This window comes from Babylonia areolata, chromosome 30 (assembly GCF_041734735.1).
Source record: "Babylonia areolata isolate BAREFJ2019XMU chromosome 30, ASM4173473v1, whole genome shotgun sequence".
Classification (NCBI taxonomy): Eukaryota; Metazoa; Mollusca; class Gastropoda; order Neogastropoda; family Buccinidae; genus Babylonia; species Babylonia areolata.
Window position 1 is genome coordinate 21,389,614 of NC_134905.1, and position 27,158 is coordinate 21,416,771.

At 46.2% G+C, this 27,158-nt stretch overlaps 1 protein-coding gene across 1 annotated transcript in view; it reads left to right on the forward strand.

Moving 5' to 3' along the window:
• The window catches only part of LOC143275440 (uncharacterized), a 57,398-nt gene extending 38,104 nt beyond the window's left edge, over nucleotides 1–19,294 (forward strand). The window contains exons 8-16 of the mRNA XM_076579539.1: nucleotides 3,769–3,905; nucleotides 6,232–6,448; nucleotides 8,396–8,510; nucleotides 9,132–9,269; nucleotides 10,969–11,758; nucleotides 13,282–13,594; nucleotides 14,266–14,452; nucleotides 15,361–16,553; nucleotides 17,924–19,294. Coding sequence (XP_076435654.1) covers nucleotides 3,769–3,905; nucleotides 6,232–6,448; nucleotides 8,396–8,510; nucleotides 9,132–9,269; nucleotides 10,969–11,758; nucleotides 13,282–13,594; nucleotides 14,266–14,452; nucleotides 15,361–16,553; nucleotides 17,924–18,316 — 3,483 coding nt within the window. The 3' untranslated portion in view covers nucleotides 18,317–19,294. The remainder of the gene's footprint in view (nucleotides 1–3,768; nucleotides 3,906–6,231; nucleotides 6,449–8,395; nucleotides 8,511–9,131; nucleotides 9,270–10,968; nucleotides 11,759–13,281; nucleotides 13,595–14,265; nucleotides 14,453–15,360; nucleotides 16,554–17,923) is intronic.
• Nucleotides 19,295–27,158: the final 7,864 nt, after the last annotated feature.

The window sequence follows — 27,158 nt, forward strand, 5'->3', positions numbered from 1 at the left end:
TTTTCACAGTAGTTTCACACGACTGTTTAAGATGGCTCAGCCCTTTCTTCATTCCCGATCAGAGGGAAAACTATATATATATATATATATATATATATATATATATATATATATATATATATATATATATATATCACCTTCACCTTCACCTCTCCCGTAGTCTGGGTTCAGACCGTTGGGGCACCGCTGCTGACCTGGCCACCACCCCTCTCCACTCTTCACGGTTTTCTGATTTCCTCAGGGCGTCACCGAGCGTCAAGCCTGTCCAACCCCGGATGTTGTCTTCCCATCTCTTCCTCTGCCGTCCTCTCCTTCTGCCTCCTTGTACGGTGCCTTGCAGGAACGTTTTGGCAAGACCAGATGATCGGGAGATGTGTCCATACCACCTAAGTTTGCGTTTTTTCACTATGGACAGAAGGTCTTCGTAGGGTCCAATACTTTGCTTGATTCTGTTCTTCACTTCCGTGTTAGTGATGTGGTCTCTGTAGGAGATGCCAAGTAGTCTACGAAAGCATCTCATCTCGACAGCTTGGATTCTTCTCTCGATGTCCGCAGTCAGGGTCCAAGTCTCGCAGGCGTAGAGCAATATTGAAATAACCAGGGAACGCATCAGTCTGATTTTTGAGCTGAGAGCGATGTTTTTGTTGTTCCAGATGGTGTATATAACAATAGAAAAAAAGGAAAACAACAGAACAGTTTCTCACATGCCCGACCGGTTTCGACCACTGGTCTTCATCAAGGGCGTTTACTGGTATGTCAAAATGCAACACACACACCAACAAAGAAAACAAAAAGGTTAACAAAGCTCATGAAAAAAACTCATGTAAAAACTGCATCCAGGGCATGCAGCATGAAAAGAACAGTGTGAAGTGTTGCTTGGGGAATAGGAAGAGAGGCTGGTGAGTAAAGTAGTCAGAGAGGACGAGAGAGAGGTCGAGAAAAAATAGATGGGCAGATAATAGGAGGGGGAAAAAAGAGAGACAGAGAGGGAGGGGGTCAGGGAGGGAGAAGGGACTGTGAGAGAGGAGGAGAGAGAGGGAAAGACAGAGAGAGACAGACAGCGAGAGAGGGGGGGAAGAAATAAGGAGAGAGGGGAGGGACAGACGGACAGATGGCTGACAATGAGAGAGAGAGAGGGAGGGAGGGAGGGAGAGAGAGAGGATGAAGAGACGAAGAGAGAGGGGGGAGAGAGAGGGGGGAGAAAGAGGGAGAGGGAGAGACAGACGGACAGGCGGAGAGAAGGCAGACTGACAGAGAGAGAGAGAGAGAGAGAGAGTCCTATATATATATATATATATATAAAACAATACTTTTTTTAAAGGAAAATATTGGTTGTTGAAGAAATTCTGTAACTTGTCGGTGGAGTATGTGTGTGAAAAGTGTCCCTTGCACATTTCTTCTGTCTTTGCTGCTGTGTGTGCACATGTCAAATGATCGGTGTAAGGACAGGCCCGGTGCTTCCTTTTTATTTATTTATTTTTTTTTTTTAGAGGAAGTGTCTGGGTTTGTTCCAATGTACCTTTTATTTATCTGTGTGCCTGCCGAATCGGTAGCGTAAGTAGCACTGACTTGAAGTTTGTCCCTTGCTTAGTGTCAAAATAACATCACACTCAAAAATTCATAAAGAAAAGTGCGGAATTGTTGCGTTGATGACATTCTTAAAATCATCATAATTATCATTCCGTTGTGGACAGTCTTGAAGTATTGTGTTGACAGTTATTGTGGAACTTTATATAACAGTTGACTGATTTTTTTTTTTTTTTTTTTGTCTAAAATTCCACGTGGACAGACATGCAGACGCAATTACTTTCAAGAAAGTTGAAGAATCATGGTAGGAGTTCGTCAAAATGCTCCACAAGAAAATATTTACTGAAATGTATTACTGTCCTCCTCTCTCTCTCTGTTTGTTTGTTTGTTTGATTTTTTTTTTTAAGCTGTGAAATGTAAATCTGTCAGTTATCTGTCAATTTCACTCCCACCCAACCACAACCACCCCCTCACTCCCCAAATGACCACCACCTCCCATCCCCACCCCCAACCCCCCGAAAAAGAAAAAAAAAGAAAAGAAGAAGAGTAAAAACTCAAATGATGTTATAATATGTGACAATATTTCACACAAGACAAGAAAAACGGCTTCACACAACAGTCCGATTTCACATTATAATAAAAACCGTCCCCCCCCCCCCCACCCCCACCCCCCAGTGAAACTCGTTGCAACAATGACACAGCAAATTGCACAGCCACGCGCCCTTTAGGGAGGAGAGATATGAGCTGCCATATCATTAGTCACCTCCATTGAAAAAAAAAAAAAAGAAAAGAAAAAAAGAAGAATGAGAGACGGTGTTGGGAGGGAGGGGTGAGGAGGGTAGGGTTGGGTTAAGGACCAATCAGAAGGCTTCTGTCCTCGGTGCATTGCATGATATCGTCTACCAACAGCCAATCAGCGAGGAGCTATGCTATTATTGTGAGCGACGACCCGGAGACATTTTTGAGTCAGAAGCCGGTAGTTGTTAGTGGTTATCTTTCGCTACTGGCGCGTGCCGGAAAACCGAACAGTGTTATCATCCGGACTCGTAAAGCGTTTTGTACAAGAGCACTCTCTTGACATGCAATTAGATACAGAGACGACTATATCGTGTGATATAATGGATATGATCTCTCTGTGTGTGTGTGTGTGTTTGTGTGTGTGTGTGTGTGTGTGTGTGTGCCTCAGAAAACGGAACTTATGTTTCTTTAGGACTCGTGAAGTGTTTTTTTTTTTGTACAAGAGCACTCTCTTGACCTGTAATTAGATATAGAGTCGACAGTCGTGTGATATAATGGGCAGGGCAGGGCAGAGCATGGTGTGTGTGTGTGTGTGTGTGTGTGTGTGTGTGTGCGTGTGTGTGTGTGTGCGTGTGTGTGTGTGTGTGTGTGTGTGTGTGCGTGTGTGTGTGTGTGTGCGTGTGTGTGTGTGTGTGTATGTGCGTGTGTATGTGTGTGTATGTGTATGTGTGTGTGTGTGTGTGTGTGTGTGTGTGAAACTCGTGCATCAAAAATGTGTACAGGTCGGTTACCTTACATCAATATTCTTGCGTTCTTGCCTTACCTTACCTTACCTTACCTCACAGACGCCCACCATCACCATCACCATACCTTACTTTACCTTACCTTATAGACGCCCACCATCACCTTACCTTACCTTACCTTACCTTATTGACGCCCACCATCACCTTACCTTACCTTACCTTACCTTACCTTACCTCACAGACGCCCACCATCACCTTACCTTACCTTACCTTACCTCACAGACGCCCACCATCACCTTACCTTACCTTACCTTACTTTACCTCACAGACGCCCACCATCACCTTACCTTACCTTACCTTACCTCACAGACGCCCACCATCACCTTACCTTACCTTACCTCACAGACGCCCACCATCGCCATCACCTTACCTTACCTTACTTTACCTCACAGACGCCCACCATCACCTTACCTTACCTCACCTTACCTCACAGACGCCCACCATCACCTTTCCTTACCTTACTTTACCTTACCATACCTTACTTCACAGGCGCCCACCATCACCTTACCTTACCTTACCTCACAGACGCCCACCATCACCTTACCTTACCTCACCTTACCTCACAGACGCCCACCATCACCTTACCTTACTTTACCTTACCTTACCTCACAGACGCCCACCATCACCTTACCTTATTATACCTTACCTCACATACGCCGACCATCACCTTACCTTACCTTTACCTTACCTTACCTCACAGACGCCAACCATCGCGGTGATCGGGTCAGGGGGAGGGTTCCGCGCCATGACTGGCTACAGCGGGGTCTTCAAGGCTCTGGCCGACTCGGGGCTCCTCGACTGTGCCACCTACGTCTGTGGACTGTCCGGATCCTCCTGGTGAGTGGCTTCCCTTTGGTGGCTTGGCTTCGTCGGTTGGTGGGCTAGGTGGGTGGCTGGTTGGTTGGTTGGTTGGGTGGGTGGTTGGTTGATGGGTTGGTTGGTTGGTTGGTTGACTGGTTATTCAGTTTGTGGGCTGTCTTGATCCTCGTGGTCAGTGGCTTCCCTTTGGTGGCTTGGCTTCGTCGGTTGGTGGGTTGGGTGCGTGTCTGTGTCTGTGTGTGTCTGCCCTCCCCACTCACCCCCCTCCTTTCATGATCAAGTACCTCTCCACGCTGTACTCCCACGAGAACCATGAACACCTTTTTAACCTTTACCCCCCCCCCCCTCCTCCCTCCTTCCCCCCACCTCCTTTCATGACCAGGTACCTCCCCACGCTGTACTCCCACAAGAACCATGAACACCTTTTAACCTTTAACTCCCCCAACCCCACCCATCCCCCTCTCTCTCTCCCCACCTACCTCCTGTCATGACCAGGTACCTCTCCACGCTGTACTGCCACGAGAACCATGAACCCTTTTAACCTTTAACCCCATCCCCCCACCACCCCCCTCTCTCTCTCCCCACCCACCTCCTTTCATGACCAGGTACCTCTCCACACTGTACTCCCAAGAGAACCATGAACCTTTTAACCTTAAACCCCCATCCCCCCTCTCTCTCCCTACCTACCTCTTTTCATGACCAGGTACCTCACCAAGCTGTACTCCCACGAGAACCATGAACCCTTTTAACCTTTAACTTCCCCACCCCCCCTCTCTCTCCCCACCTACCTCCTTTCATGACCAGGAACCTCTCCACGCTGTACTCCCACGAGAACCATGAACCCTTTTAACCTTTAACCCCCCTCCACCCCCTCTCTCTCTCCCCACCTACCTCCTTTCATGACCAGGTACCTCTCCACGCTGTACTCCCACGAGAACCATGAACCCTTTTAACCTTTAACCGCCCTCCACCCCCTCTCTCTCTCCCCACCCACCTCCTTTCATGACCAGGAACCTCTCCACACTGTACTCCCAAGAGAACCATGAACCTTTTAACCTTAAACCCCCATCCCCACCCCCCCTCTCTCTTCCCACCTACTTCCTGTCATGACCAGGTACCTCACCAAGCTGTACTCCCACGAGAACCATGAACACCTTTTAACCTTTAACTCCCCCACCCCACCCCACCCCCATCCCCCCTCTCTCTCTCCCCACCTACTTCCTGTCATGACCAGATACCGCTCCACGCTGTACTCTCACGAAAACCATGAACACCTTTTAACCTTTAACTCCCCCACCCCCACCCCCCCCTCTCTCTCTCTCCCCACCTACCTCCTTTCATGACCAGGTACCTCACCAATCTGTACTCCCACGAGAACCATGAACACCTTTTAACCTTTAACTCCCCCACCCCCACCCACCCCCCTCTCTCTCTCCCCATCTACCTCCTGTCATGACCAGGTACCTCACCAAGCTGTACTCCCACGAGAGCCATGAACCCTTTTAACCTTTAACTCCCCCACCCCCACCCCTCTCTCTCTCCCCACCTACCTCCTTTCATGACCAGGTACCTCACCAAGCTGTACTCCCACGAGAACCATGAACACCTTTTAACCTTTAACCCCCCACCCCACCCCACCCCCATCCCCCCTCTCTCTCTCCCCACCTACCTCCTTTCATGACCAGGTACCTCTCCACGCTGTACTCCCACAAGAACCATGAACACCTTTTTAACCTTCAACTCCCCCACCCCCCTCTCTCTCTCCCCACCCACCTCCTGTCATGACCAGGTACCTCTCCACGCTGTACTCTCACGAGAACCATGAACCCTTTTAACCTTCAACTCCCCCACCCCCCACCCCCTCTCTCTCTCCCCGCCTACCTCCTTTCATGACCAGGTACCTCTCCACGCTGTACTCCCACAAGAACCATGAACACCTTTTTAACCTTCAACTCCCCCCCCTCTCTCCCCCCACCTACTTCCTGTCATGACCAGGTACCTGTACACGCTGTACTCCCACGAGAACCATGAACACCTTTTTAACCTTTAACTCCCCCATCCCCACCCCCATCCCCCCTCCCCCTCTCTCTCTCCACCTACCTCCTTTCATGACCAGAAACCTCCCCACGCTGTACTCCCACGAGAACCATGAACCCTTTTAACCTTTAACCCCCCCCCCCCCCTCTCTCTCTCTCCCCACCTACCTCCTGTCATGACCAGGTACCTCTCCACGCTGTACTCCCACGAGAACCATGAACACCTTTTTAACCTTTAACTCCCCCACCCCCACCCCCATCTCTCTCTCTCTCTCTCTCTATCCCCACTTACCTCCTGTCATGACCAGGTACCTCTCCACGCTGTACTCTCACGAGCGGTGGCCCGAGATGAGCCCCGCGGAGATGCAAGGGGAGCTGCAGGGCAACATCGACAAGAGCCTGGTGTGGCAGGTGGGCCGCCTGTACCGCTACGTCAGAAGCGTGGTGGGCAAGAGGAGGCAGGGTCAGCCCGTCTCCTTCACGGACTTCTTCGGGCACATGGTCGGGGAGACTCTGCTGAAAGGGGTGAGTGTGAATTGTGGAACAGTATAGATCGAGTGTGGCACGAAACAGAGTGGTGAAATAGAAAAAAAACCCCCAAAAAAACCCCCCCCTCCCCCCCCCCCCCCCCCCCCCCCAAAAAAAAGGCTTCTTCTGGCTACATGATCGGGGAGACACTGCTGAAAGGGGTGAGTATAAATTGTGGAACAGTATAGATCGAGTGAGGTACGAATCAGAGTGGTGAAATAGAAAAGGAAAAAAACCCAAAAAAACACACACACAAAAAACTGGCTTCTTCTGGCTACATTGTCGGGGAGACACTGCTGAAAGGGGTGAGTATGAATTGTGGAACAGTATAGATCGAGTGTAGCACGAATCAGAGTGGTGAAATAGAATAGAAAAGGAAAAAAAAAAAAAAACCACAAAAAACCCTGGCTTCTTCTGGCTACATGGTTGGGGAGACACTGCTGAAAGGGGTGAGTATGAATTGTGGAACAGTATAGATCGAGTGAGGTACGGAATAAGAGTGGTTAAATAGAATAAAAAAACAACAACAAAAAAACAAAACAAACTGGCTTCTTCTGGCTACATGGTCGGGAAGAACCTGCTGAAAGGGGTGAGTATAAATTGTGGAACAGTATAGATCGAGTGTAGCACGAATCAGAGTGGTGAAATAGAATAGAAAAGGAAAAAAAAACAACAAAAAAAAACAAAACACACACACAAAAAACTGGCTTCTTCTGGCTACATTGTCGGGGAGACACTGCTGAAAGGGGTGAGTATGAATTGTGGAACAGTATAGATCGAGTGTAGCACGAATCAGAGTGGTGAAATAGAATAGAAAAGGAAAAAAACAACAAAAAAAACCAACCAAAAAACAAAACCAAACAAAAAAAACACAAAAAAACTGGCTTCTTCGGGCACATGGTTGGGGAGACTCTGCTGAAAGGGGTGAGTATAAATTGTGGAACAGTATATATCGAGTGTGGTACGAAACAGAGTGGTGAAATAGAATAGAAAAGGAAAGAAAAAAACACCCCCCCCCAAAAAAAAAAAACAACAACAAAACAAAACCAAACAAACAAAAAAAACAAACTGGCTTCTTCTGGCTACATGGTCGGGGAGAAACTGCTGAAAGGGGTGAGTATAAATTGTGGAACAGTATAGATCGAGTGTAGCACAAATAAGAGTGGTGAAATAGAATAGAAAAGGAAAAAAAAACCCCAAAAAACAAAACACACACACAAAAAACTGGCTTCTTCTGGCTACATGGTTGGGGAGACACTGCTGAAAGGGGTGAGTATGAATTGTGGAACAGTATAGATCGAGTGTGGCACGAATCAGAGTGGTGAAATAGAATAGAAAAGGACAAAAAAAAAAAAAAACACAAAAAACTGGCTTCTTCTGGCTACATGGTCGGGGAGACACTGCTGAAAGGGGTGAGTGTACATTAGGGAACAGAATACAGTAGAGCAGAATACAGTGGTAGAAAAACAACCCCCCCCCCCTCCACCTCCGACCCCCCCCCCCCCAAAGAAAACAACAACAAAAAACAAAAGCAAAAAAACACCCACACTTCTCATCATCACCATCATCACCTTCTTCTTCGTTGGGCGGGATGAAAAAAGAAAGCATGTCCTTGCTTATTCCACTTCCCTCATTAAAGAAAAATCTTTCATTCATTCCTTCTTCTCATCATCATCACCACCATCATCACCGTCGTCGTCGTCATCATCATCGTCATCATCACCACCTCCATCATCATCACCACCACCACCACCATCATCATCACCACCACCACCACCATCACCACCACCACCATCATCATCATCACCACCACCACCACTACCACCACCACCATCACCATCATCACACCATAATCATCATCATCATTATCACCATCACCATAATCATCATCGTCGTCGTCGTCGTCGTCATCATGTGTTTTGTTATGTATTGTGTGTGGTGCAGCGACTGGAGAGCCGACTGACGGACCAGAGACAGAAGATAGACGATGCCCGGGTGCCCATGCCTCTCTACACGTGCGTGCATGTGAAGAAAGATGTTCCCGCCCGCTCCTTTCAAGGTCAGGGTCGTTTTGGGTGTTGGGTGGGGGGGCGGGGGGGGGGGGAGGGTGAGGGGGGAGGGGGATGGGGATGGCGGGAGGGGCGTGAGAAGGAGGAGGTGGTGGTGGTGGTGGTGGTGGCTGTGGTGTGGTGGACAGGTGTGTGTGTGTGTGTGCGTGTCTGTGTGTGTGTGTGTGTGTGTGTTTTGTGTGTGTATGTGCGTGCTTGTGTGTGTGTGTGTGTATGTGTGTGTGTGTGTGTTAGGTTAGAAAAGAAAGACAGGGTGTGTGCGTTGGGGGGCAAGGGGTGGGGGAGGGGGGGGTGTAGTACTGGAAGTGGAGAAAGTATAACAATGATAATAATAATACTAATAATGATAATAATAATAATATTAATAATGATAATATTAATACTACTAATAACAATACTAAGATTAAGAACGATAATGACAATAATAACACTGAATAAGTAAACAAATAGATAAATACATAAATAAATAAATAAGTAAAGACCAAAAAAGATGCTATGCTTATGAAACATCATCATACCAACATAGACATTAATATTTGTTAATTTATCAGTTAATCAATTGATTTTTTGTTTCTACTCTATTCTATTTTGTGTTTGCTTTGTGCCAACAGAATGGGTTGAGTTTTCCCCGTACGAAATCGGCATGCCGAAGTATGGCACCTTCATGGACTCCAAGTATTTCGGCAGCAAGTTCTTCATGGGGAAATTGGTCAAAGCCTACGAGGAACCGCCGCTGCACTTCTTGCAAGGTAACTGGCAAGAGCTTGTGAGTGTTCAGGTTGTTTGGTGCCTTTGTGGTGCCGTATGGAGTGGAGTGATGGCCTAGAGGTAACGCGTCCGCCTAGGAAGCGAGAGAATCTGAGCGCGCTGGTTCGAATCACGGATGTTTGGGTTGTTTTATGTATTTGCGGTGTGTTTATGATGTGGTGTGGTGTGGTTGGTTGGTTTGCCTTATTGGATGTTTGGGTTGTTTTATGTGTTTGTGGTGTGTTTATGATGTGGTTGTGGCGTGGCGTGGTGTGGTTGGTTGGTTTGCCTTATTGGATGTTTGGGTTGTTTTATGTGTTTGTGGTGTGTTTATGATGTGGTGTGGCGTGGCGTGGTGTGGTTGGTTGGTTGGTTGGGTTTTCGACGGGCGCAATAGCCGAGTGGTTAAAACGTTGGACTGTCAATCTGAGGGTCCCGGGTTCGAATCACGGTGACGGCGCCTGGTGGGTAAAGGGTGGAGATTTTTACGATCTCCCAGGTCAACATATGTGCTGACCTGCTAGTGCCTGAACCCCCTTCGTGTGTATATGCAAGCAGAAGATCAAATACGCACGTTAAAGATCCTGTAATCCATGTCAGCGTGGGTTATGGAAACAAGAGCATATCCAGCATGCACACCCCCGAAAACGGAGTATGGCTGCCTACATGGCGGGGTAAAAACGGTCATACACGTAAAAGCCCACTCATGTGCATACGAGTGAACGCAGAAGAAGAAGAAGGTTGAGTTTAGTTGATTGTGTGTTGAAGGTGTGTCTCTGTGTGTAAGCCGTTTAGTAAAGACCATAGTATGTGAGTTACAATTATCAGACTGTGATACGTATCAGATAGTATTAACCAATAACTGATATTAATCCATCATTATCTGGTGATCTTCACAGCAGAACACTACTCACACATTATAGAAGACTAAGCACATGCTAACTGTGAGGCTGGTAGACCTGAGATGAGAGTCAGTATAAGGAAGGAACGTTTAAAACTGTAGCAGTACCGGTATCAGCATGATTATGAAAAGTTACACGAATAATAAACAAGATTATAGAACAAGTGGCTTTTATAATAGATACTGGCAACCTGAGAGATCAATAGCAAGTCAGTGTTCAATACAGTGATTGGAAGAGCAATTAGCATGGCTTGACCATTAAGTGGTGTAGCCAGTTAATGGACTTACACACCAGTTATCCAGTTGTTTGGAGGAAGTCAAACATAGAAACAGCTTCATCAGGCCTACATTTGAATTTCGCCACTGAATGCGGGATACATAAAGCCTAACCTTTGACTGAATAGATTCCGCTATGCATAGGCTGATCAGTGTAGAACGAGAAAAAGGCATAATAATCCTTATAATATTCTTCAATTGTTCAAATGTGCTGGAACAATAGCTCATGAAGTGGAGGCGAAAAGGTTTTGACAGGCAAAATCTAGCAATGAATGATACATAGATTTAACTGATCAATGTTTGGAGCATATGTTTAGAGTGGACTTGCTTTGAAATTTCAAAGTAGCGCCTGAACCAATGGGCGATTCACAACAGTAGGTCAACTGCGAAATGGCGTCTGCAGACAGTGAAGTTTGGTGAAGTTCAAGCAGCGCAGCACAGCACAACGCAACACAATACAACACAGTACAACACAATACAGGATCAACTCTTCCATCTCCCTCACCAGCCCCTCCTGTGTGCAGGAATCTGGGGCAGCGCTTTCTGCATCCTCTTCAAACGTCTTCTGGACGACAACCGGAACCTTGACCCAGCAGAGATGATCCGCCGCGAGATGGAGCTGCGCAGCGACCTTGGCAGTCAGCTGGAGCAAGGTCCAGAAGATGACGACGACGACAGCAGCGACATCAGCGACGACGACGACGACGAAGAGGAAACGGACGACACAGATGAGGAGGCGGGGCACGGAACGATGACGGCGACGACGATGAGGAGATCCTCCTCCTCCTCCTTCTCCTCTGGTCTGGTTCCAGCGTCGTTGAGGAAGCCCGGTTCTCCGGCCAGTGACAGCGAGGAGACTAGCGAAGGGGAGAGCAGCGAGAACGACCTCCACCACAACCACCCTCCCCGATCCCTACTCGCTCGCCACGACTCTTCAGAAGGCTTCGACGACGTGGATTGCCGGCCAGAACCCCCCTCCTCCTCCATCTCTTCCTCCTCCTCCTCCTCCTCCTCACAGCACGTCGGGGGGACTGTGGGGGCATCCTCGCCTCGTCCAATCTGCCGGACCTCCAGCCCCGGGGCTGACAGGGCCTCCTCCGGCATGGGGGTCTCCGGCAGCCCTGACGGGCCCAAGAAGGGGGTGAGGTTTTCGCGGCAGGTGGATCAGTTTGAGCAACGCAAAGCCCAGCAACAGCAACAGCAGCCGCAGCGGGGGAGGACTGACCGGAAACCGCTGTTGAAGAGGGCGTCGACGATTCGTCGAGGGAAGAGCCGTAGTTATTGGAGCTCCATTCTGAGGGGTGTTATTGAAAGGTAGGCTGTGTTTGGAGGGGAGCAGAGGGTGGGAGGGTGGATGGAGGGGGGGGGGGGTTGTTTCTTCTTCATCATCATCATCATCATCTTCTTCTTTTTGTGTGTTGTTTCTTCTTCTTCGTATGTCTTTGCTTGTTTTATAATGTGAGTGTGTGTGTGAGTGTGTGTTCAATGGACTATTCCGGTTACTGTTCTTATTTGTCTTTCTTATTATTTTATTTTATTTCATTTTATTTCTTTATTTTTATATTTTGTGTCGTTCTTTATTTTTGTGTTTTGTGTCGTTAAATGGGCAGAATTATAAAAAGGCCTTTACTGCGCCTAATTCTTTACCCATTAAAGATTCAATCAATCAGTATTCATCGTCGTCGTTCGTAGACAGCATCGTAGTGTCGTTTTATTTGATGTATTTCCATTTGAGGGAGGTGTTTTTTTGTTGTTTTTTTTAATATTTTTTTAGGAGAGTTTGGTTGTGATGTATGAATTTATAGTCCCGAGGTGGTTTTTTGGTGTTTTTTTTCTATTCAGTGACTGTCGTTCATTTAAGTTCTTTCCATTAAAATGGTGGGCACGTTTGGTTTGGATATTTTGCGATTTGGTCAAAATTCATCCAGCCAAAACATCAACGGACTATATTTCAGTTTCAGTTTCTTAGGAGGCGTCACTGCATTCTGACAAATCCATGTACGCCACACTACATCTGCTAGGCAGATGTCTGACTAGCAGCATAACCCAACGTGTTGGTCTGGCAATGAGTGTGTGCATATATATTTCAATACCTATAGGAGTGGATTTCTTGTACAGAATTTTGCCAGAGGACAACACTTTCGTTGACATGGATTCTTCCTCAGCGCGGCCCAAGTGCTTGCTGCACACGGGACCTCGGCTTCACGTCCCATCCGAACGACTAGACGCTCAGTTTGATTTTCCAGCCAAACTTGGCAAAAAGGGATTTGTACCCAGACCCTCACGGACACTGTATTGGCAGATAAGTGTCCACTGGGCCCAACACTTAGCTTATAGCACACATTGACATAAGTTTACAGTTGGGCCAACAGCAAAGTGAGAACTGTATTATCAATGGTTTCTCCATTGCTACGGGAAATCATTTGCAGCTTAGTCTGTTGTGAAGGATTATGACTGTCAAACTTGGAGGAAAAAAAAATTGCACTGGCTCTTAGTGCTGCAGCTTTGGGGGCTAGTTGGTCTTTGGGAACCATTCCAACACCGACTGTCCTAAAACCCTTTTGGCCAAGAGAGTGGGGATGTAACTTGGGCAAGACACTCTCCACTATGATCAAATTCTAGCCCAGATAGTCGGGACGGCAGTTACCTCCTCTGCTGTTCTGATGGTCATTGTCGAACACGACCAACTATCATACAAAGCGTCATCAACATTCTATCACTTCTCCTCCCCCCCCACCCTCTGCCCCCACCTCTCTCTCGCCATCTACTCACTGTAGATGACACATTTTTCCTGTATTAACTAACACTTTTGTTTTGATCTGTACCCACCCACACAGCCAAAGCTGCGAGCTGTTGAGCACACGTGCAGGGAGAGCAGCGGTGATCCACAACTTCATGAGGGGTTTGAACCTGCAGCAGACCTACCCGCTGTCCCCCTTCACCCCGCTCAACCAGCGCGTGCGGGAGGGCGACGAGTTTGACGGTATCTTCGACCTCCACCCGACCCACATCAAGCACATCTACATGGTGGACGCGGGGCTGACCTTCAACTCGCCCTACCCCTTGATACTGAGGCCTCAGAGGGGCGTGGACGTCATCCTGTCCTTCGACTTCAGTGCCAGAGACAGCGACAGTACCCCTCCTTTCAAGGTAAAGGGGTGTGTGGGTGTGGTGGGGTGTGTATGGGATGTTGGGTTGGGGTTGGGGATGATTGTTTACAAGGTGACACAGATACGGTGACAGCACTCTGATATTCAAGGTCGGGGGGGTGGGTGGTGGTGGTGTGTTGGGAGGTGGGGTGGGGTGGGGGAGTGAGGCTGACTTAAGGGTTATACAGGTACAGTGACAGCACCCCTTCCTTTCATAGTGAGATGGATGTGGGTGTTAGGAGGTGGATTGGGGGTGGGGATCACTCTTTTCACGATAACACAGATACAGTGATGGCACCCTGCCATTCAAGGTCAGAGAGGTGGGGTATGTTGGGAGGTGGGGTGGGTGGGATGGAAGTGTTGGAAGGTGGGGGTGGAGCGACTCTTTTCAGGGTCACACAGATACAACGACAGCACCCGGCCATTCATGGGGTGTGTTTGGGAGATGGGGTGGAGGTGGGAAGTGGGGGGGGGACTCTTTTCAGGATATGGGGAATGAGAGATTGATGGAAGAAAGAAAATAAAGAAAAAAGAAAACATAGCAAGTGAAGTAACTCCACGTCGTTTCGACAACAATGATGACAACAACAGCAGTAATAACTACAATAACTCTTCTCCACTCCCCTCTCTCTCTTTCTCTCTCTCCCTCTCTCTCCCTCTCTCTCTCCACAGGAGCTGCTGTTGGCGGAGAAGTGGGCCAAGCTGAATCGTCTCCCTTTCCCTCCCATCGACCCCAGTGTGGTGGACCGCGAGGGCCTGAAGGAGGTGTACGTCTTCCGGGACCCCCACGACCCCCACTGCCCCATCGTCCTCCACTTCCCCCTCGTCAACATCCACTTCAGAAACTTCAAGGCGCCAGGTGGGTGGGGAGAGAGAGAGAAAACTCACAGAGCTCTAAACAGTTTTATTCAGGGATTAAGATTTTAAGCCAGTTTGAAATAGAGAGAGCGAGAGGGGGGAGTGAGAGAGAGAGAGAGGGGGGGGAGAGGTAGAAAGATATAGGGAGAGAGAGGAGCAGATAGAGAGGGGGTGGAAGAGATAGAAGAGAAAGAGAGGGTGGCAGAGAGAGAGAGGGAGTGAGAGAGGGAGCGAGTCATCTCCACATATGGATTCCTGAGAGGAAAAAATTAATACAGAATCTAAAACGCTGCTGTTGCATCATAATAGGAAGAATTCTTCCCATCATTAAAGGAAGAAATCATGAATATAATTATTTCTCTCCTTGTAAAGAAACATCTGGAAATTAACTCATTGAAGGCTGCAGTTTTGAACAACTTGACAAAATTTAAGAGCAACAGTCAACCAGTGGCTGAATTCTGCATTTAACTCATTCTTTTCCCCGTTGTTTTGGGTCACATCCTCTCAAGGCCTGGTCAATGGGTTGGGTTTATGTGAAGATCAGGCATCTGTCTTTTCAAAATTTTTATTTAACCCCCCCCCCCAGCACTGTAGCATATATGGAATAGTCCACACGCTTTGACACCCCCTTGAACCTGAATCTGATTCTGAGTTTTGTCTGCAGGCATCTGTCTCTTTTTCGTAACAGCTCTGTTGTGTAGTGTATATGAAATAGACCACATGCTTCGACACCTTGCTAGAAACTGAAACCGGAACTTACAGGTGTGCAGAGTCTGGTTTAGCAAAAGATTAGGCATCTGCCTATTTGTTTTACTGTATTTCAATTCTTTTTACAGCAGATGTAGTATAGCACATCAGTCCGCACGTTTTGACACCTCCATTGAAAGAAGAAAACTGAAAACTTTGCAGGCGTGCCGAGGGAAACGAAAGAGGACAAGGACTTTGCCAACTTCGACATCTTCGACGATCCCACTGCGCCTTTCTCCACCTTCAACTTCACCTACACAGCTCGCAACTTCCAGCGGCTGTCCCAGCTGACTGAGTTCAACACGCTGCACAGCCTGGGCACCATCCGGAAGGAGCTGGCCCGGGCTGTGGCCCAGAAGAGGCAGGCGTCGCCCAGGGTGCCCATTCAGCCCCGGGACTTCAAGCTGCTGCGGATGAAGAGCGTGCAGGAGCGGAGGGAGCTGAAGAAGTTCCTCAGCAAGATGCAGAGCCGAGGAGGGAGCAGCAGCAGCAGCAGTGTGACCAAGACCCCCACCCCACCCCACAACCACACCCCGAGCCCCTTCTTCACACCTGGGTGGTCCCCGAAACCCTCCTCCTCTTCTGCCAGGCGGGAGAAGAATCCCTTCGTGTTCAGCTTCCAGTCATCGTCCTCGTCCTCAGGCAGGTCCTCGTCATCCCAGGGGGATGGGCGGAACCCCTTCTTCTCCACCACCTCAAGGCCCTCCTCCTCCTCCGCCACCTCCCCAGTCAGTCCACGAACCTCAAGGAGGAGGGGGTCGTCGTCCACAAGGAGTCCCAGGTCCCCCTCCTCCTCCCTGTCCCGCCCCGCTGCCCAGTCCTCCAAGAAGCGTCAGGACCAGGGGCAGGGCCGACGGTTGGTGGCTTCCTCTCGCGACTCCAGCCAGGAGTTCATGTCAACGTCCTCTGTGCCTTTCCCGCCCTCGCCGGCCCCGTCCTCAGACAGCTATGACGACGTCTTCAGCCGCTCCAACTCCTCCTCCTCCCCCTCCTCCACACCCACCACCAACCACCCGTCACCTTTCCACCATCATCACAAACACGACCACAAACAACAACAACAGCAACAACACACCACCTCTTTACACATCGGCAATCTTCGGCAAGAATCGTCAGCTGTTAGGCCAGATCTGGAGCAGAAGCCTGAGGACAGCTTGGTGGAGGAGGGAGGAGAAGGAGAGGAGGAGTTTCACGATGCCCCCGAAGCGTTCACCCGTGACGGGGAGGGCGTGACGGACCCCCGCCTGGCCAAGATGTACTACGAGGGGGCCAAGGAGAGGAGGAGCAGGTTCCGGCGTCAGAGCACCATCTCCTCCCTCAACAGCCTCGCGGAGTCCATCTCTCTGGACTCTGAGGTGAGACCACGATGATAACGATGATCATGATGATGATAATGATAATTAACTGAGTCTCTCTGAACTCTTGAGCTGGAGTATTAGTTATTTCAGTATCCATTTCTCTGGATTCTGATGCGAGACATAACGGCACAGTTTAGGTATTAGTTATTCACTGTCCATCTTTCCATCTTCTCTGTATTGTGAGATGAAACCAGGACGCCACAGCAGGGGCATTAGTTAAAGGTTAGAGGTCCCTCGGCCCCTTTTCACGTGAACAACAGCAACAAAAATATACATAACCTTTTTTGCACCAGAACTGATGACAGAACATATTGAATGTGTTGGCTAAGAATTGGCACCTAAAGCTTAGTGAAAAGGCACTGTGTCAGAATTTGTTAGGAATCCAGTCAATCAGTTTATTTATCAACAAGCAGGAAATGACTGGGGGGAAGGGGTCTGTGTGCATATTTACTGACAGTTTCTTGTATTCCCGAAGATAAAAATAGCGCACACTAATTGTAAGCAACTTCATTGTAGCCTTCTTGTAAAGCTTCCTGCATTCCCTACCACGGACAACGGAAGTAGGGATCTACGAAGTTGCCAGCTACGGTAGTAAGGTTTCATGCATATTTTGTTGTATTTTTGTAATTTTGTATTTCTTTCTGTCATAACAGATGTCTCTGTGTGAAATTCTGGCTGCTCTCCCCAGGGAGAGCGCGTTGCTACACTACAGCACCACCCTTTTTTTTGTATTTTTTCCTGTCTGCAGTTTTATTTGTTTTTCCTATTAAAGTGGATTTTTCTACAACCCTTTTGTTGCCGTGGGTTCTTTTACGTGCGCAAAGTGCATGCTGCACATGGGACCTCGCTTATCGTCTCATCCCAATGACTAGCGTCCAGACCACCACTCAAGGTCTAGTGGAGGGGGGGAAAATATCGGTGGGTGAGCCATGATTCGAACCAGCGTGCTCAGATTGTCTTGCTTCCTAGGCGGACGCCTTACCTCTAAGCCATCACTACACATGCCCCAGGGTTCAAGGTCCCGTTTCAGCATGGTCTTTTGTTCTACTCCTAGGGTGGAGTGAGTGAGGAAAATCGGAGTAAAGTGCCTTTCTCAAGGAGCAACAACAACATGCCGAAAACGAGGCCTGGAATCCTGATCACTGTTAGGGATATGAATGGAGAAAAATGATGTAAATATACAGACAGGAAGAGAGAAAAGAGACAGAAACAAGAGAGAGAGAAAGAGAGTTGAGGACAGATTACACAAGCATTCCAGCATGAACTGTAGTAACGTGTTGTGCATTATGTGTTCTGTACTACAATAACGTGTTGTGTACTGCGTGCTGTGTTCCCTAACAACGTGTTGCTCACTGTGTGTCACGCAGGCTCAAACCCTCCCCAGCACCAACTCCTACAACAGCCGGGCCTCCTCCCTCTCCAGTGGCCCCCTCAGCATCGACATCGCCGACCTCAGACAGTTCCAGGGCATCGTTGACGACCACGACGACAACAACGACGACGACACCTGTAACAAGGCTAAAGTCAGCACCAGTCGCAGCGATAACGATACTCAGAGCATGGACGACAACAACGACGACGACGGCTGTAACAAAGTCAACGGCAGTAACAGTCACAGCGATAACGACAACCAAAGCATGGATGACGACGATGACGATGACCTCGTCGACGAAAATGTCGAGGAACACTGGTTCGACGGAGGCAGCAGCGGAGAACACAGAGGGTCTGTGATCAGGTTGGAGGGCCGAGAGGGGAGCTAACCACTGCTCTAAAAATAGGTGGATAGCGCATGCCTTCTTTGAGCCCCATTGCTAACTGAAGCCAGCGGAATTGTTCAGTCAACCATTTTGCTACTCGTGTCAGTGTAGCGCGAAGCGGTAACTTCATATATGTAGCCGAGCGCTCAGCTGGCTACTATGACTGCTTCACGGCAAGCTCTCATTTACTCGCGGCGTTAGTTAAGCTGACATTCCTGTGTGTGCCTCCACAGCAAGTTTGCGCTGCGTGTCACTGCACTGTTTCCCTGTAATAACTTTGGTGAATGGCAGATATCAATCAAGACACAACATTTGGCATGCCGTGGGGGCAAGCATAACACGATTTCATTGAAGATACACTGTTACAGTTCAGAAACTATCACGAGTTAACAGACGACTTCCGAACGGACTGACAGCCGGATACAAGTCTCAGTATGGCGTCCAGTTGGCTTCAGCTTTCCTGGCCAATGAGCTATCCATCTTATTTTAGATCAGTGGGAGTTAACACGGTGTGATGCACGTGCTCACCGGTGACTGTGTCTTGATGAAAGAACAGCTTGTCCATTTGTCGATGCAAGTTTCTCTCTTGGCTGTCGCCCCATGAGGCTGGTTTGGAGGATTTGGATGTTGCTGCGGACGAAGTTGAAAGGCCGGGGTGATGAATTGGTGAATTGTTCATTCTGGCTGATCTTGAACCAACCAGCCATGTTTTTAGGGTTTTTTTGGGGGGGTGGATGATGAACTTTTTTTGGGGGGGAGGAGGGTCGGGAGGTGGGGGGGGGAGAGGTGTTGATGTGATGCAGCAACCAAACCTTCCTGTGTGTGTGTGATAACATCAACGATGACAACATCATACTGTTGTCGTCGTTGTCCAGTGTATCTTCAACACACATCAGCTTTCCTCAAGTGACTGTCAGTGACACTCTTTCTTTCCTGCGTTAAGTAAGGCCTTTGATGTGTGTATCCAGTTGACGTTGACAACTTTTTTTGTTTTTTTTGTTTTTGTAAATCTCCTCTGCCCTCTCCCTCTCGCTCTCTCCCTCCCTCCCTCCGCCCTCCTCCCCCCCCCCACCCCCACCCCACCACGACCCTCCACCCTCTCTTTTTTTTCCTTATATTTTTCTCCTCTTTCTATTAAATACGTGTGCTGTTGTAACTGATGCAGATTGGCAAGGACAGATTGGAAGAATGGACCATGCCTACAATCTTAATCCTTGAATTTTTGAGTTCTGAGTTCTCTCGCTGTGCCTCCCTGACAAGCAACCAAGAAACGAGTGTTGAGTTGAGCAGATGAGCTTGAAGGGAGGGGGGTGGGATGGGGTGATGAATGGATGGATGAATTCTTCTTTCTTTCACTGACCTTAAAGCAACCAACGCTCTTTCAGGCAGGGTGACAAAGTGGTGAATTCTGAATTCTCGCAAAATCCAGTGAACAATATACGTGTGTACATGAGCTTGGCGGAGTGGGTGAGGGTATGGGGGTGATAAAGTGATTTTGTTCCCCTTATTTCATAGGGAAGCGAACAGCCATTTTGTACGGAACTGTTTGTCAAAGGGAGAGTACTCTGCCGTTGATTTGAGAGAAAAAAAAAGTTGGTTTGTCCACACACACACACACACACACACACACACACATATATATATATATATATATATTATATATATATATATATATATATATATATATATATATATATATAATTTAATTATTATATGAAACTTAAACAGTTTGGTGTTGGTGATGGTTTGAACTAAAAAACCATGAATTAAAAAAAACAAAAAAAAGAGGAAAAGAAGTTCGAGAAGATTCTGTCTGACTGCGATGATCTTTCTTGAGATATCTTGAGATTGCCTTTCTTGAGATTATTATCGTTTTTAAAAAAAATTTTCTGTTGAATCATCTTCTGTAAAAAAAAAAAAAATATAAAAAAAGTTTTTTGATGAACATAACACACACTGGAAGAATTTTTTTTTTTTTTTTCATTTTGATGTGATATCGTTTTGATTCAAGAATGAAAAATAATCGGAAACGGTTTGATTTGTCAGCTCTTTGATTTTTGCTGCTGAGAAGTCTTAAGTATCAGAGACTGACTTGTGCAAATGACTGAAAAGAAATATTCTACATTATGTTTAAAAAGATACATTGTTTTGTTTGGTCATAGACACTTTTTTTTTTTTTTTTTTTTTTTTTTACGTGAACAAAGATGTATGTGCTGGGGGATGGAGCGCAAATTTTGTTTGCCTCTTTTGAAAGAGTTGTGTTGTATGAATCCGACCTGTGTGGAAGAATTTGTTGATATATGTTGTTGTTGGTTTTGGGGTTTTTTTGGTTTTTTTGTTGTGTTTTTTCGTTTTCGTTTTTTTTTTTTTTTTCTTCTTTTTTCTTTTTTTTGGTTTTTTTCTTCTTTTTTCTTTTTTCTTTTTTTTTGTTTTGTTTTTTGCTTCAGTTAAAAAACAAACAAGTCGTCTCAAGAAAGAGCCAGCGAGCGCATACTCTCACACATTTGTGCACGCATGTGCAAGCTCTCTCATTCGCTCTCTCTCTCCATTTCTCTTTCCCTCTCTCTCATTCTCTCTCTCTCTCCCTCTCTCTCTCTCTCTCTCTCTCTCTCTCTCTCACACACACACACACACACAAACAAGCGCGCGCGCTCACACACATGCGCATACACACATCATTTAGTTCGGGAAATGAATATTGTGACGACCTTGAAGCTTTGTACATGATATGCCCAAACACCATAAGATTCAAAGCATTTGTTATGGAAGCTGTTGTGAATCCTTTGTCAGACTGAACAGGACAGGTGTGAAGAGAAAAAAAAAGGAAAAGGAAAAAGAGAAAAAAAACAGCAACCCGCGTTGGACATACTGTTTATTTCCCCAAAACGAGCTTCACATGTTGTTAAAGACACTGACATCATGTGGGCTTTAGATGAGTATAATGTGTGAACTTTGTAACGAAGCTGAGGTCGATCTGTTTAGAATAAGAGCAATTTCCTTTTGTTATAGTATTATTATTGTTAATAATGATTTGATAGTATTAGTTATGATAATAATGATGAATATGCAGAAACGTGAAAAAAACAACAAAAAAACGTTTAATGAGACAATTATTGACGGCAGAGCAATGCTGAGATGCGGGGCTCCATTGGTTATCATCATTTGGTTGATTAATCGATTAGTTAATTGATTGATTAATTACACCCTCCTTAACATTTTAAAGCCATACCCGCACAATCTCATTCTGCCATTCTCTATATCTTTATCTATTTCTCAGTTATATTGAATACCATATTCTCAATTCTCATCTCAAACTCAAAGCAAATTGGTCCTTTTTTTAATCTTTTTTTTTTCTTATTATAATAAAAGTGTTTGATTGATTATCAGCTATCAAGTCATTATTCTATGGTGCTGAGTTTTTTTGTTTGTTTTTTGTTTGTTTGTTTTTTTTGTTACAAATTGAAATGATATTGCACACATGTCTTGTTTGTATAAACTGTTATGAAAAGCAGAAAAGTTTACAGTTGTATTATGCAGTGTAGTTGACTTGCTTGCGAAACATGCAGTGTATATATGGCGCAGACATGACGGTTGGTAAAGGCCACACACACACACACACACACACACACACACATATATATATATATATATAATTGCACACAGAGCTTGCTGTCTGTCATCAATGTAGTCGTACAATGTGTTGGTTTTAGATTTGGAGCAGAAACTATTGTCATTATTGTGAGTTCAGGCGAAATGGGGTTTGGTTTTACCCGGTGTATCGGTTTTGGAATTTGTCCCTCGTCATATTTTGACCCCCAGCAATAAATATGGATGACGATCGCTTTGGGTGCTGTCAAGTGTATTGCTCTTCCAAACCCAAAATAGCCCACAGAGTGGTGTGGAACATTCCAGAAAAAAAACTTACAGAAAGCACACGCCAAAATATACTCAGAGTACTTTTTTTTTTACATATGCCAAAGGAACTCCAGAGTACATTTGGTGTGAGGGTGGATTTCGTGCGCTCAATTCAGAACTTTGGATGTCAACAAAGACATGAAAAAACAAAAGAAGAAAGCAGCAAGAACGAACAACAAATAAAATCAACAACAACAGATAACACTAGCCTTTTCAGAAAGGTTATAAAAAGTGCAAATGTATTAAACTGCTAATGTCCTCAAATGTACTGATCTATATTTCTTTTTTCCTGGAGAAGCTTAGTGGGCTGGGGTTGGGGGGATGGGAGTGGGGGGGATACAAACAAACAAAAGGGCAGTAACTTTAGCCCCAACACGGGCAGACATGTCTTCTTGAAGTCAGCACTGTTTGTCATAATATCCCAGGTTCGAACACAGGCCAGTCACAATGAACAGAATGAGGGGCACGGCTGGAAACGTCTCCACCCACATGTCAAATTACAGATCATGAACACACACTTTTGTTTCCAGGGACATTTGTACCTGAAGAACTTTTTTTTTTCCCCATTTTTCTTCTTCCCCTTGTTAAAAAAACCCAACCAAACAAAACAAGCTGATGAGCAGTGCAAGCCGTACTGGCTTTTAGTTGTCTGCTCTTGGAAAGGGGTGATGTTTACTGCCCTTGTTTTGAACTGAATATTTTGATTATACCCCTAGCTTCATTTTTTTTTTTGTGTGTTTTTTTTTGTGTGTGTGTTTTTTAAATTGCTTCTTTGAAAAAAAACAAAACAAAACAAAACAAAGCGTCAGGAATCTCAGTTGTGCGTTGTTTGTTAAGATGACAATTGATTGTTATATATTGTATGCAAAACATGTTTTAATGTCTTAATTTATTCATTCATTTCGAGGATGTGATCCATTTTTTCAGGTCCTTATACTTCGGTCATTGAGACTAAGCGGGTTGAATGATAAGTTTATTTGGTTGGGGTCTTTGCTTGTGGAAGAAAATAAAACACGAAGAAAAATAATGCTCTTTGTGTGTATCTGTGTTTATATATATATGTGTGTGTGTGTGTGTGAGAGAGAGAGAGAGAGAGAGAGAGCGCATGCATTCAAGCGCGTGGTATGTTCAGACATCAACACGTGGGAGACACTTGCTCTGGACCGTCCAGCTTGGCGCAGCAAGATCACCACAGGAGCCCGTGCAGCTGAAGCCAGGCACAGCGAAAGCTTTCTGTGCGCAAATGCCCGAGCAGCATGCACTGCCACAACAACACCCACTCACGTGTGTCCCACATGTGGGTGAGCCTTCTGGGCCCGGATTGGCACTGACACATCAATGGCACAAGAATTTTAAAGGCACTGACACATCAATGGCACAAGTTGTTTACAGGCACTGACATGTCAATGGCACAAGCTGTTTAAAATCAAAGTGTTGGGTAGTGCGAATTTTTACTTATACACGCTATATTTCGAATGAAGAAATGCATTGTTATGTATCACTTGTTTCATCTCAAAGGATTTCTCTGTGTGAAATTCGGGCTGCTCTTACTGGGTAGAGCGCATCCGTCGCGAAGGTATAACACGACCTAACTTATTATTTGTCTGGAAGTGTATTCGCTTTACTATCAAAAGTTGTTGTTTTTTTTTTCTTGCAGAATGTTTCCATTTTTGTTGTCGCCGTCGTGGGTTCTTTTACATGCACCGAATGTTTGCTTGCACAGGAGACCTCGGTATAGCGTCTCATCCGAAATACTAGAACGCAGCCTACCACCACTCAAGGTCTCGTCGAGAGGTGGAAGTAAATATGGGATTCGAACCACGTGGACACTCGCTTTCCCAGCTGGCCGCATTGCCACAAGACCACTGTGCCACTGTCCACTGAGGTCGAGGTCATGCACCTTTGAAATTCTTACTGATTTTGTGTGTGTGTGTGTGTGTGTGTGTGTGTGTGTGTGTGTCATAGTGCCTCGCTTTGCTAATTTATCCACCATTTCTCTGACATTTTCCAAATCTATGTACCCTCCCGTTCTCTTCGCTCTGCTGCCGATGATAGAACCTTCCTCGTCCCAAACTACAAAAGAGAACCAGCACGGTGGTCGAGCCTTTTCATCATCATCTGGTGTTCAAATATGGAACTCTTTGCCTCACCACATCCGTCACAGCCTCCTCACTGCCTTCCTTTAAATCTAACCTCAACACTTTCCTCTTCCAGCAGTATTTCCTCTAGACCCTCTCTCAATCATGTAAGTAGTTAGTTGATTGTGTAGGTATATTTGTAACGCTGTGTTGTGTGTGCGTCGAATTTATGTATGTGTGTATGTATGTATGCATTGTACGTAGGAGTTTGTATGCGCATATATATGTTTTTTTGTGTGTGCATGATTGTGAGTTCAGGACTGAGTGTGTTTCGTATGTGTGTGTGTGTTTGGATTGTAAATTGTGAAAAGTGTGTGTGTGTGTGTGTGTGTGTGTGTGTGTGTGTGTCTGATCAAGAGGGAGAGAAACAGAGACAGAGACGGAGACAGAAACAGAGAAAGCCTAATTGTTTGTAGATTAAAAAGCTGGAAAATGTTTACCCTTTTTTTTTCTCTTCTTCACCGATTCACTGTCTGTTCAGACAAGGCGAACAAATGATTATACTCATTAATTAAAAAAAATATTTTTAAAAGTGTCAATGCCACTATCGAGCACACATACATACCTGTATGTGTGCAACGTTATGCAAGCACCACTTTGAAGTGTGTATACTGTGTGCACATATAGAAAGAACAGTAAGTGTTTGTGTGTTGATATGATTATATCGACCTACACGTCCCTGTATGTTTATAATTATGTGATGTTCGAGTTTGTACATGTGTGTGTGTGTGTGTGTGTGTGTGTGTGTGTGTGTGTGTGTGTGTGTGTGTGTGTGTGTGTGTGTGTGTGTGTGTGTGTGTGTGTCTGTGTGTCTGTGTGTTTGTGTGTGAGTGTAAGAATGCGCACACGTATGCGCGTACCGATGCATTCCTTGTGCGGATTTTTATGCATGTGTATGCGGTTGTGTGTGTGTGTGTGTGTGTGTATGTATGTGTGTGTATGTGCGCGCGTGTGTGTGAGTGAGTGAGTGCGTGCGTGCGTGCGTGTGTGTATGTGTGTGTGTGTGTGTGTGTGTGAGTATTATAAGCATGCGCACATGTATGCGCGTACCGGTGCATTCCTTGCGTGGATTTTTTTTGCATGCGTACGCGGTTGCGCGCGCGTGCATGTGTGTGTGTGTGTGTGTGTGTGTGTGTGTGTGTGTGTGTGTGTGTGTGTGTGTGTGTGTGTGTGTGTGTGTGTGTGTGTGTGTGTGTGTGTGTGTGTGTGTACGTGTGTGACAGAACGGGACGTCTGAGAGAGACTTTTCTTCCGAACAAAATCAATTATTTCCCTGTTGTTGTTGTTTTTCAGCTCATTAATTCCACTAGCTTTTATAAACACCCAGCATCTAGAACAAAGACATAGCAGTTGTAGTTCACGACTCGCTTAACATCCAAACGAAAAATCCAACACACGACATTTGTAACATTTCGTCACACACTTTCAGTCAAGAACTTTCTGTATTCGTCTAGCTTGATTTACCAAAAAAACAAGAAGAAGGAGAAGGAGGAGGAGAAGAAGAAGAAGAAGGGAGAGGGCGAGGAGGAGGAAGAGGAGGGGAAGAAGGAAGAGAAGAAGAAGGAAGAGGAAAAAGAAGAAGGAGGAGGAGGAAGAGGAGTAGAAGGAGGAGGAGGAGGAAGAGGAGTAGAAGAAGAAAAATAAGGGAAGGAGAAAGAAGAAGAAGAGTAGAAGAAGAAGAAGAAGGAGAAGGAGGAGGAGGAGGAAGAAGAAGAAGAAGGAGGAGGAGGAGGAAACAAAAAAATACGAGAGAAGTAGCAACAACAAAAACTATTGTAAAACACATCCAAGCGAAAAAAAAACAACCAAAGAAACAAAAATGTCCCAAATCATCATCAACACAACAACACAGCAGCAACAATCCGTTAATATTTCTAATCAAACGTTGACGGCGGACATTATCAGTTTAACAAAAAACGAAGCAGGCCTGATTTCCGACGAGACGAGGGACGCCATCTTTGCTGTGTACACGTGGATGATGCCCGCGAACAGCTTGCTCTCAGTTATCTTCTGTGTTGTCAATGCAGCCGTGTACTGGCAGCAGCGGGCGGCCACGTTCGCTGTATACCTCATCGGTGTGGATTTAGGTGGGCGTAGTTCGTGTTGTATTTTATTTTATTTTATTTTATTTTATTTTATTTTATTTTTTGCACGTGATTCCTTCTGTGTGGGTGTGTGTGGGTGTGGGTGGGGGGGGGGGGGGGGGGGGGGTGGAGACGAGTATTGATGGGGGAGGCGGGGAGTGGGGGAACGAAATATAAAGACTCTTTGAGCAGTATTTCTGGAGAAATGTGCTGTATAAATGTCCTTTCTTCTTCTTCTTCTTCTCCTTAATTGTATAACTCTCTTTTAAGTTTTTTTTTTCCATTTATTTATTTATTTTTTTATAGTCACAACATATTTATATATGTGAAATTTGGGCTGCTCTCCTTCAGGGAGAGTGCGTCGCTACTCTGTGAGCGCCACCCTTTTTTTTTTCTTTTTTTTTTCCTTCCCCCCCCCCCCCCCCCCAACCCCGCCCCCTGCTTGCAATTTTAGTTGTCTTCCTATCGAAGTGGGTTTTTCTACAGAATTTCGCCATGGGGTTTTTCGCGTACGCTAAGTGCATGCTGCACACGGGACCTCAGTTTATCGTTTCATCCGTCCGCGAATGACTAGCGTCCAGACCACAACTCAAGGGCTAGTGGAGGGGGGTGAGTGGGGGGGGGGGGGGTCGGAGGGGGGGGGGGGTATTGGCGACTGTGTCGGGATTCGAACCAGTGTGCGCATTCAGATTCTCTCGCTGCAGACGC